This window comes from Acanthaster planci, linkage group LG01 (assembly GCF_054643075.1).
Source record: "Acanthaster planci isolate LZ-2023a linkage group LG01, COTS_SCS, whole genome shotgun sequence".
Taxonomy (NCBI): Eukaryota; Metazoa; Echinodermata; class Asteroidea; order Valvatida; family Acanthasteridae; genus Acanthaster; species Acanthaster planci.
This window is the reverse complement of record NC_141777.1, coordinates 28,824,207-28,836,468: the sequence shown is the minus strand read 5'-3', so window position 1 is coordinate 28,836,468 and position 12,262 is coordinate 28,824,207. Positions and strand designations below refer to the sequence as shown.

Here is a 12,262-nt window from a genome sequence, read left to right as displayed (position 1 = left end):
GCAAGTCCAAACAACATGGAGGATTTTAAAACGGGGGTGATAAGCATAAAAGTTCGTACGCGGAAGAATTGATAAGCAGTAAACTAGTTTAGCGTACACGTTATTAGAGGCAGAGCTAGAGAGGCGCGGACCAGACTAACGTTGGCATGGCGACGTGGCACCGCACATTTCATGTATAACGCCCTCAGTTGAAGCGCTGAACATGTGGGACTGTGCATAACAACGTCGCGTATGGGGCACGTACACCTGGAAGGTAGTGCCACGTACACCATTCCCCAAATCGGACTACCGTAATAATCCTGCAACATCTTACTTGGAAGAAAACACATAGCAGCCTCAATCAGTCTGTAAAATATTGAATGCTGTAGTTTTGGCGAAAGCAGAAACTATAAGAGTTCATTCACTTCGCACCTTTGGAGTTGTGGCATGAAAGTCAAGGCAACTGCATATTTGACACTAGTGACACCTGTGCTTGAGTTTGCAACGGATCCCTCTACTAAAACCAATATACAATCACTGGAAAGAGTCTAACGGCAGGCTGCCAGATTTTGTACCAACAACTACAGTAGGGTCGAGGGCTCTGTAACTATAGTTCCCTAATAAATAAGCTGGGTTGGGAAACTCTCCAGTCAAGAAGGAGAAACCAGAGACTTTGTATGCTCTACAAGATGAAATACGGATTGGTTGACGTATAACCCAGATGAGTTCGTCCAGCCTAACACAAGGAAAACTAGTATGGTGAATGACCAAAAATTTCTACACATTCGTCATAAGTCTAAAGCATTCCAGGACTCATTTTTCGTTACCACTATAAAAGACTGGAACAATCTACCGCTTTCGTTGTAAATAGTTCTTCCCTGGATGTATTCAAGTTCAAATGCAAGCTAAAGCAGCACCGCCAGCTAAAATGATTTGGTCTAAAGTAGCCTCAACTTGAGTTCCACACGCAGTGCGCTTCTCAGGAGTTAGCGTGGATGTGTCTTGGAGGACATTTTGCTGACCAAACCATTCAGATTCACATCGCATAGTTAAACCATGGAGAAAGTTTTATTTCTCCATGGTTAAATGGACGCCAATTTTCTTGTGTGTAGTGTTTGCAGACGTGGGAGTCTCCATTAATGAACGGGTAAATCCAAAAGCAGCTAAAAATTTACCGACAGAAATTCACCAAAGGCGTTGTAAACTTGAATTATAGGAAGCTGGGTGTAAGATGTAAAGTGGAAAATAAATTGGATCAGCGTGAAGTTAAATTTTAGTCACGGAAAGGATTTTTCTTTGAAGGCGAAAACTTTGCAAATTCAAAATCGCGCGATATTGGTGAAAGGGATTTTCGTCAACAAAAAGTACGTATTCCACACGTTAATTAAACCTCCCGTGTTTCAAGACATACTTTGTTCTTTGCTTATAACTATTTGTGAATTAACTAAGAATTGAGTATTTAGACTTTCATCGACGTGTAAACTCAGTAACGCGTAAGTGCGGTCATTAACTTTGCACAATCTCGAGCGCACGTGCATTATCATTATTTATAGGCTTCGTTCACAGACATGAGCCGACTGCGTTCCTGGATGATGCTACATTGTCGAGGAGGCGCATTACTCCAAAGTAAAATTCACTGAATACTCCTAGCCGTTGAAAACTGCTAGGAGAATGAGAACCTGTCGTGTCGTTTCCCACCCGTGACCCCGCAGATGTTGTTCGCTTACCAGGAACGCCCTGTAATCCATAGATTTTACGCAAGATAAATTACAAGATCCTCGATATAAGCTTTGAAAATGTTTTTCTCGATTTCACAAAGCAGTTGGGTCAAACATGAAATAAGTCAGCGGAATGTAAGTTGCAGTGGATATTACACATCGTAATCAGCCAATCTTGTAAAACTATGACCAAAAAACCCAATGGTGTTCATTACCTTGAAGTTCGGTTCACACGCCGCCTGGGCGATTTTTTTGTTTTTTGGTTTCCTGTCTTATGATTGGTCTGTTACTCGCATATTTTATGCATAGTTCTGAAACTAACCGATCCACACATAGGTTGTGCCGCATGCCAAGCTAAAATTTTAAATTATGAATAAGGCATAAGCACAGGGGCGCCCTCTTTCGAATCTGTTGGATTTCGTTTGGGGGAAAAAATACACAGGCCGCGGTGCACTCCATGGGAGTTGGGACAGGACACTGTATTCAAATCGGAGGTGTCTACACATCTTTAAAGCTCAGAGTACAGTACGCTTTTATGAACAAAATTGAAACTACCAAAAAAAATTACTCTGACCTGTTCTCCATACACAGTTAGATTCTGATTGCCTCACAAAAGTGTACAGATGGTATCCAGAACTCTATTCATTATAAAAAGACAGAAGTAATAAACTCTAAAGGCTCTGCTTAATCCCAATTAATATCTCCATTCTCAGCTTTTGTCCTCCTATGCATCAACCCATTCCACGCACGTCCCACTAACCCAACCCTTCAACAGCTTTTCTCAAACTTACATACATTTTCGTAAGTACACATACTAAGCACACTCTTCTGGGGCTCCCTCTCCTAGTCAGAACGAAGGGGGGGGAATGATTATTTTCCTGTACGTGAATATTTTTACACAGATAAATATTTTCAAAGGCATTAATGGCCTCCTAACCATTGACCCCTGGTATGCAGCGTGTGCCCATTTAAAAATGACACAAAGAAAAGGAGGTTCCAAACTCCAAAATAAAGAACACAATACAAAAAAGTTCTCTCCAGCATCAAAATTTTATTTCAAAAGACATATCCAATTTCATGACCCTGAAGTCAATGTTGTTATTCAGAAAGAGTACCCATTGCACACAAGAGCTACAAAAAAACTTCAGGTACTGCTTCCAATTCACGAATGTGCACCTAATTGTTATCATCAATAGAAATTAACTACACAGGGGTGTGGTCACCTCCCCCAAGATGAACCCAGAAGTACATACAACTGTACAATATGCCATACTTCAATGCTAAACAGTGAAAAGCACATGTATGTGTTTATAAAATAGACAATGCATAATTAACATGCAGGTTGTAAATTTACAATGGTACTGAGAGAATGGAACTAAAATTCTCAGCATTACTGCTCAGTTGTGCTTTTGGACAACAAAAGGAACAAAAAATAATAAAACAAAGCAATTAGATAGAAAGTCTGCCAATATCTTGAATGTGTTTTTAAAAAGACAATTTGGAATTTTTCAAAATTTCAAATAAACTTCATAAACAAAATGGGAGAGATTTGTCTTTGTTTACAGGTTTAATAGCTAGGAAAGAAGGAGGTGATAAAAAATGACATCATCGGGGGAAAAGGCGTACACGTAACAACCAGGCAAGCCGTAAATCCCATTATCTTGGCTACCCAACTGTCTCTGTCTGCCTGTAGTTACTTGTACTTTGTGATGGCAGCAGCCAGCTTTGCTTCTGAAGCCCCTGTAACGCTGTGCTCTTTCTGTGAGAGTGTAAAACACAAGAATAATATTTTTAAAAGTCAGAGTAAAAACGACTTTAATTGGAAAGTACTGAGCACCATGTGAATGCAGGAAAATAGAGGAAAAAACCCCAAGTCCCAAAGAGAGTTAAAATGTGCATACAAATCAAGTGAGGCTTGATTACCCCCCCCCCCAAAGTTCTCCGGTTTCTAGTCAGCGCATGTGTCATGTATAAAATGATGTCCAAAAGCTGCCAAACTTGCTTAATCAACTGGAATCCTGGCACTGCGTAATTTCAACACGTTCTTGATGGGGTACGGTTGAGTAATATGTACAGCTAAAGAGTCCCTGTGGTCCCCCACATATTTCGTCGGGCATTCTTTTCAAATGACATCATTTTTGCATTATACATTTACATCTGGGAACTACACAAACAAGGTCGTCTTATGTCCTGTGTACATGTACAAACTGCAAATGCTTTTAAACAGTAAAAGTGCAGGGACCAGTCTATGTTAGTGTTGGTGGCGGCTGGCGTTATGTGCGCATGCAGTTGCGGTGGACAGCACACGGTACCCGCACATCATTTCCGAAAAAAAAAGTGAGGGTAAAAAAAAACACGTCGCTGCATCACTTTTGGAGCCAGCTGCTGACCAGAAACCAGAGACTTTTGGGGGCCTTAGACACTATGCCTTCAAATAAGCAAATGTCTGCATCAAGAAAAGATACATGCAAACCTTGCCAACTCTGTGTGGCCCTCAGAACAAAACAGGTACCTTGCATTGACTACGCCAGAACCGTACAAGCTTTTCACCTCTCTCAAAATAGGTGTAGAAGGATTTGGGGGTCAGGGTTATTTGCAGCAAAAGAAGAGAAACAGTTGAGGAAACCATAAACAAAAATCCAAGAAAATCAACTAATTTCACAGAGCTTTCTTACCAACACGAAAAGGACAGATTGTCCACACTAGGTATGTAATGAAAGCATGTGTGTAAATAGAAGTCTATGACATTTTCCCCAAGACTGTGTATTGTCCTTTTAAACTCTCCTCTTAAACAGAAGTCTTGTAGCCAGTTAAGCCTGCCAGTGTTTTGCACTTTTGGTCATCAACATATTTTCTCTCACTGATGCTTATTCAGAGAGGAAAAAAGGGGCAAACTTTGCCTACAGACCTTACTCACACAGAAGTCAGTTTCCATCTTATTTCCTGAATCTGTTTTATATATTTTGCACAGTAGCTTAAGATGGAACCAGATTTTTATGAAAGTAAAAAATTTAGACTGGTTCCCATCCTGTACATAGTCTCCAGACATCTTACAGTCCTGTCCTCTGAATGTAGAGACTAATAGCGGGTAATGAATCCGGCAGAATCCTGTCAGGTATATGTAATTTAGGAAACGATGCCTGCTCAATGCAGAAATCAAGCAGGAGCTGATAGCATGTTTTACTTTTGCTTCTTCGTTGCAAAAATAATTTCACCATAAATTGTTTAGTTATCTAGAATTTAATACAATAACCACTGATTGAATAAATTGCCGCAAAATGACTTATTGATGACAATCACTGAAAAATAAATTAAAACACTGTGATCAACTGAGGCTTAGCAAGGATAGGCATTTGTGTTTTTTTCACTTCCCTGCTGAAAAGTGTTTCATGCTCAAGCAGTGCTATTGGCCTGACGATAACTTAACTATTCGATCAACATCCAAATTGACAGGGCTAACTGCACAGCTGTTAAACCGCAGTAAGCTACCGGTTCCTATATAATAGTGACTTCCTGCTCAGACCAGTGTATAGGACACAGCCTTGGGTGGTGTACTTCTAGCAAATTTCAAATCGTGGAATGATTTTCTTTGAGGCAATCTGTCTTTAAACAGCCTCTAAACTCCAACTGTTCACCCAACAATATTCAAACTATGATATCCCAAATGATGATTTCCAACGTAGACTGGGAACGAAACCAGGGATTGGGACTGGTGAGGAAGGTCACTAATGAAATTCAGAACCCTCTTCAAATGATTCAAATCTGTTACTTTCCTTTTTGCAAAAAATCTATTTCCTTTTAAGTTTCAACGGGAACAAAGGAAAAATTTCACTATGAAACAAATCAGTAATGGTGACGCTGGTAACATTGCGGTCAGCCGGTCACACTGACAGTGAGCTATTGGAATGAAATACACACCTTTCCATTCTTGTAAAAGAAGAAAGTTGGCATGGCAGATATACCGCAAGCTTCAGTTACCTCCTGGAAGATTTGAAAAAGCACGAGAACACCTTGCATCATACACAAAAACCAAATTTCATGGTGTAAAGGGGGCAGTTCTTATTGGCTAAAACATAAAACTCCAATCATGAAACTTGGCAAATAACCTCCTCGTAACCTTCAAAATTTACCAATATCCAATAACCCGATGGGAAATTCTTTGCACTCCAATGCTTAAGGGAATCAAGTCCCAGGGCCAGCACGCAATTGCATGCTTACAGTGGTTAGTGCATATTTCATGGAGACTGCAAGCAGTAAGCACAGCCAAAGACATATTACCTAGGAAGAAAGCTTTGCTTAAAGTTAATGACGTATCAATTGAAATCTCTAAGCACGCAAATGTTAACACAACCATGCCAAGTGCCGTACAGAGTACTCGGAGTACTTTAGGTGCCAAGTCCCAGGCCGAGTACAATTACACTGGTGATATTGCTGAAGCAGAGAGTATGAATACATTCAGGGCTAAGTATTGCGCCAAGTCAAAGTACTGAAGTCCAAGTCCAAGTACACATACATGCATAATACCAAGGTCTTAAACAAATGAAATGCAAAAGTGAACACATCTACATGTATAATACTTCAAACACCATGCAATTACATGTATCACGTTTGCCGAGTAGTTAGCACCTTCAATTTTCATTTTTGAAAAAAAAAAAGTTGCTTTAACCAATGTAAATATATCTGCAGGCGACAATTCTTAATAAATATAAGCAATGTAAATATATCTGCAGCCGACAATTCTTAATAAATATAACCAATGTAAATATATCTGCAGCCGACAATTCTTAATAAATATAAACAATCACACCACTATACACAATGCTACTCAGGTAATCACAACAGGAAACTGGCGAACAATGTCCGTATATCATGTAGTGAATGTGCATGATGCATGTAGAGTGGTGGACAATAACCTCATGCGGCAACAGGAAATTTGTGGAACACAGAAAACACATAGACATCAAGTTCTGTGAATTAACTTGCAGATAGCTTCTTTCAACATCGATGTTTTTAAGACGTGCAGCTTTAGAGATGCGTGCATGTACATGTATGGTGAAGTGTAATGAAGACTCAAAAGACAACAGGAATTTTTCCAATCTTTTTAAAATTTATTTCTCCTAATTTGCCAATAAACATTTTAGGTTCGTGCCGAAAAATATTTTCAGGGTCAGTCAGAAAACTGGAAGCAGACCTTTGTTTTTGGCCTAAAAAAATTGTATATCGGAAAAAAGCCTACAAATTCAACTATGAAAAGGCTACGAAAAATGCAACAAACCCTCTGTCAGTGTCAGTCCACGTGCTGCGACGCTCATGGAGCATAAGCTTGGCTTACTGTATATCAGCGCTACCATTTTCCTAGAGTAAAAGCTGCAGAGGCAGAAACTAGACTAGCTGAAAAGCTCCTTGTAGTTGTACCCAGGGCACGGTAAACATTCTGTACGTTACAGACTACAGAGCGAAACCACTGTGTGGCGTAGCCTTGTGTTCAAGGCAATCTTCGCTTGTTAGCCAAAGCCCAAAACCCTGATTGATGAAAAAGTGAAGTACTTGAATTTTTCTCAAGTACAAGAGTTGAGTACCGAGTACCTAAGGGTCGAGTATGCCCAAACTCCAAGAACAAAGAATTGAGTACGGGCCAAGTACATGCACACTGTACATGACCAATGATTATTCGAGTACTGATAAATGAGTATGGGCCGAGTACTCTGGTGTACTCGAGCTGTACTCAAGTACGAGTACTCCAACACTGTGCAACAGTGCTTAAGGTTAGCAAATTTTTTTTGCTAAAGAAAGCACGACTTTTCTGCTAACTGTTGAGCAGCTCTGTGAAATTGGGCCTGGTGATGGGCAGCAGAGTTGGCTGATTTAAATCATCATGGTGGGTGGTACTTTTTACATAATCCTGCAGAGTCTCTGGGTCGATTCTGACATATCTGGGAGGGTTAATACTTGCAGTCTCTTCAATATGAAGAGCATTCAACTTAAAGATTACTGCCTGTTGGGAGAGGAGGGGGTGGTTGTCACATTTTCAAGACTCTATTAAGCTCCACCCCAAAGTTCTCTAACCAATCACAGCGATATATCTGAGTGTGCACAAAATCGGACATTCATCATGGCCAAGTGTGGCAGACATGCAAATGGCATTGCAGTGATTGGACAGAAGTGGTTGGTGCTTACTGGAGTGGTTGGAAATAAACCGTGCGGCTCTGAGATAAGGATAAGGATTAGGGAAGCACAATAATGTTCTTACCGATACTTCATCCACATCCACTTTGATAAACATCACGTCCATGTTGCTTTTGGCCATTTCCTAAAATCAGAAAGATCCTGCATCACTTTACTGTTTCTACTTCATTACTGTGAATATTTCTCAGGTTATGTGACACATATCAGGCTCATTCCTGGCAGAGTGGATGTGCAACAACTAATCTGAGGAGCCACCGTAACTGTGGTAGCATGCATTCACACATATGCGTTCTTGAGCTTGACACAAATATGCTCTTGGCAAATCTGGACAACCTATTGGTCGAGGAGGTGTAAAGCACGCTTACCACTTGCCACACACGCTGTGCCACTGCAATATATGGCCTCTAATTCTGGTTACCAAATGACGTTATACACGCAACTCAGGAGGTCTACTACTGCCAATGTTGTAACTTCAGGCACATAGCAGGAGGCCTTCAAAGGCCGTGTCCAAGTTACTCGGATACTGCGAGATAAAATATGAACAACTTGAACCGACTGGTTGGCATTTGCCATGTTTGCGGTCATTTACCATGGACGCCCATACTACTGTTGACTGCAAACCACTTAATTCGACATAGTCTCTGTTGGCCCTCTGGTGTAAGCACGTAGCAATGCTGACCTACGATGGAACTGTTTCTCAAGTCTATGCAAACATGCAGTGTTAAACGTTATGTCTCATTGCTTAGAATACTATGGTTTGTCTTGTGTGAGCTAATGTGTTGTTGCTGCCAGGTACGTTTCACATAATTACTTACTTGAACTTTAGGACCTATCATTTTGCATGGACCACACCACTGAGCATAGAAATCCACCACCAGCAGAGTGTCTCCGCACTCGTTCACATACTTGTCAAACTCCTCCTAGAATTCAATAGGAACAAATTTTGTGATAAGATTCAATTGATAACTTCAAATATTCCTGAAATATACCTTTTTGTCATTCTCTTAATTTAATTCTTATTCTATTCACAGCTACAAATACAGATTGACAGAGACTCAAGAAGAAAAACTGGAGTTGGCAGCAAACTCCCAAAAGCAAAGCCTCTGATAGAAAGTATAAAAAATATTAACAGAATATGTGATCGACATACATGTATGTAGAAGCAGTCTGAAATATCACCTGGGGAAATATTTGGGAAATTCAGTGCACTCAATAAGACTCTACTGATGTGTCTGCACAAGGTGACACAGCATACATAATTCAGAACTGAATAAATCTGAGTGCAAAACAACAAGAATACAACCCGTGAGTTAGCTTGAGGACACTCTTGGTTAGAAAAGAATATACATGTATGCTCTTGATCCGAGAGTAATGCGCATGCAATGTTTTCCTATACTATGGAGTGTCAAGAAAGGCATACATGTCTGAATGCACACTCTCGGTCCCCCTGAACACTCACTGTGCATGTTTTGTCACTGTGCCTGAGAAAAAGAGCTACAGTGCACCGGGGACTGGTTCACCATGACGTTAAGGTCCAATAATATCCACGGCTTTATAGTGTCTATAACCCCTTCGCTACAATCATTACGGCATTTTAGACTGGTTGCTGTCTACTTACATGTATATTTAATCAATCTAGGAAGAGTTCCATATCTGGCCATCATCTTACCTCGTGCACAAAGTGTACAGGTCATGACAGTTTTCAAGGAAAACTTGACATTTTCACGGTGCTTAAATTGTTTCTTTATCAGCTTTGCCGTTGTTGGTACTTATATTATGGATGATAGGTGGCGATCTGATACGGAACTCTTTTCCAATGCTCTAACTATGAGCCTTGGGCTTGACCAAGAGAGGGCGCAATTTTTCCAGCAATGCAGGCTCCTTTGACGCATGGAAACTTCACTGGTTCACAAATGACCATGGAATGAAGGTGTTATGGTCATGTCACTACCAACAAAATCAATTCTCCCCAGAAACATAGCTCTTTTCACCCAATGAGAGGGTGCTCAGCTCAAAGTGGACAGACTTTTGAAAGTTATATTTTGGCTTCCGTAAGGCCACGAGAACGAATAATCCGGATTTGCGTCCACCGCCCGCATACTGCTGAAACAGCTGCCAAAAAGTTTCATTATTTTCCAAAAAGTTATTATTTCAGAAAAATTTTTGTTTTTCCGATCGGGAATGGTTACAAAATGGTTGCAAAGTAAATTGGGAGTTCACAGTGCGGCCATGTACAAATGGCGTGATGCAAGACAGACTGAAAACTAGTCTACTTTCAAGGTTGCTTCCCTTTGCATGGACACATACTCGCTATCAATCTGCAGTATGTACACCAACTAATGAACATTGAAAAAAAAAGCCTCATGGGTTTTCAGAATTGCCCGGATGGAAATCCGTGATGTTCATTCTCATGGCCAAACTAGGCCTATCCGTCTACAGCTACTGTACTGAGCCTGAGGGGAAGGGGTGCTACAATATGGCCTAACAGTTAAAGGCTAAACTAAATGTGTCTGTGTCCTAGGTCAAACGTTCTCTTCTAACTGCTTCTTTTTATAATTTTAGTGTCTTTTCTTGGTTCTCTTTTGTTAAACTGTGCAATTGGTCTATCTGTAAACTTTTCCAACTTCAATTCTTTCTGAGCTTTTGATGTTTCTTATTGACAATTGTTTGATGTCAATAAAGGTATTTCGAACATCATACAACTTGCTGAAGCAATGTCAATAACTTTTTTAATAGGTCCTATAAAATTCCAAAAGACACACATGAATTATTTGGTGGAACCTTCATGACATGCCGTCAGACCCTGTGGCTAGGCAGTAGTGCAGTCCTATCTAGTCTTTAACGGGAAGCTTGGTGGGATTAACACTAAAATTAGCCTATTTTTTCACTCAATTAGGCCTAAGTAAGTGATGATCCAGAACTGTCGATCACGCACGATGACTGTGCATGTTTATATGTTTGGCCGGGCTTGTAAGGCCAACCATGGAGGAAGGAGTCTTCCATGGGCCAACACAACAGGTGATTAAGTGCTGGGTAAAAACACAAGTTTTAAAAGCCTACCTTGCTTTGGATCTCAACTACCTCACCCTTGGGCGTTACTGCAGACATTTTTATAACAGTGAGCTACTTTTACGATGGTGAGACTTCCAAAAAATGAGCCAGGAAGAAGCTAGCTGCGCATTCAAGCAGTCAACTTCGAAGGAGGGGAAAAACGATGACTCATGCATGCAACCTTGCAGCACAGACAATACTGCTACACTAGTGCTAGGCCTAGCGCTAAACGTTGGTAAGTGGCGCGAAGTCCGAAAGGCTGGGGTTGCGGCTGCGGCAAGGTTGTGTGTGATACCAAGCCGCAGTCGTGTGATTCGGATATTGCTGGTACCCACGGGGGGGGGGTATATGTCAATTATACATAGCGCTTACGAATGTGTTTATGCACTGGCGATAGACAAGTTCCCGTGACTTTTGACTAAAATTGGTCATCTGTTTTTCTGCTATCAGAACTGCAGAAGAGCAGATTTTACGTCTTTGTAACATGCAATTTGCAACTTTTCTGCTACCTCAAAACAGAATGAATATTTTATTGTAAGGCATTTTTCCACTTTTCTGCTCCTAGAAAAGCAGTTTTACTTTTCCTCTTTATGCTGGCGGCCGAAAAGTGGCCAGCTGCTTTTTTACCTGTCAAAAAGCAGAAAAGTGAATTGAACGTTTTTGATGACAATCGTGAATTTAACTTTTCTGCTTTTGTGATACCGGAGAAATACAGTTTTACAGCTATCATCCAATAGACACACAAGCTTGCTGGGGCCATGGAAAACATGTGAGTCTTTCATTGCAAAAGATAGGGTGGACTGTAATTATTGGTCATACGTCTTCAATCCCCCAGAAAGGAAATGGCCATGACCTGAGGTTCACGGCCCCGTTCATGTCCCTTGGAAGGCAGAAAAGCAGATGGTCACTTTTTTTCTGCAGCCGGCCTATGTAACATCTGCTTCTCCGGTATAAAAACAAAACAAAACAAAACAAAACAAAACAAAAGCAGAAAAGTAGAATTCACGGTGTTTGTCGAAACGTCCGATCCTCCTTTCTGCCTGTTCGAAAGGAGAAAAGCAGATGACCAATTTTCGGCTGCCAGCAAACGGAAAAAAATCAAATTTGCTTCTCTTGAAGCAGAAAAGCAGGAAAGTAGGAAAATGCATGCATATTACCAAAGAGTGTTTGTTCTGCATTTGAGGTGGCAGAAAAGTCAAACATTGCATTTTACAAAAACATAAAATCTATTTTTGTACTATTCTGATGACAGTGAAGCAGATGGCCACTTTTCGTATTTCATACGGGCGGGGTATAATGATGGCCACAAATTGGATTTTTATGACTTT

At 40.6% G+C, this 12,262-nt stretch overlaps 1 protein-coding gene across 1 annotated transcript; it reads right to left on the bottom strand.

The window, feature by feature from the left end:
* Positions 1-2,728: 2,728 nt before the first annotated feature.
* Positions 2,729-11,135, bottom strand: LOC147800647 (uncharacterized). The gene is made up of 5 exons (XM_087143975.1): positions 10,944-11,135; positions 8,699-8,803; positions 7,948-8,007; positions 5,616-5,678; positions 2,729-3,456 (listed from the first exon to the last, which is right to left on the bottom strand). Exons 1-5 carry the CDS (start codon positions 10,989-10,991, stop codon positions 3,391-3,393), a joined length of 342 nt encoding a protein of 113 aa, XP_087000101.1. The 5' UTR covers positions 10,992-11,135; the 3' UTR covers positions 2,729-3,390.
* Between the last annotated feature and the right edge of the window lie 1,127 nt (positions 11,136-12,262).

What these genes read in the sequence shown, in the direction of transcription:
- LOC147800647 (XM_087143975.1), bottom strand. Translation starts at nt 10,991, where the DNA reads ATGTCTGCAGTAACGCCCAAGGGTGAGGTAGTTGAGATCCAAAGCAAG. An exon ending in TAGTTGAGATCCAAAGCAAG is followed by an intron (nt 8,804 to 10,943) that starts GTAGGCTTTTAA and finishes ATTGAATTCTAG; the next exon opens with GAGGAGTTTGACAAGTATGT. An exon ending in TCTTTTACAAGAATGGAAAG is followed by an intron (nt 3,457 to 5,615) that starts GTGTGTATTTCA and finishes ACACTCTCACAG; the next exon opens with AAAGAGCACAGCGTTACAGG.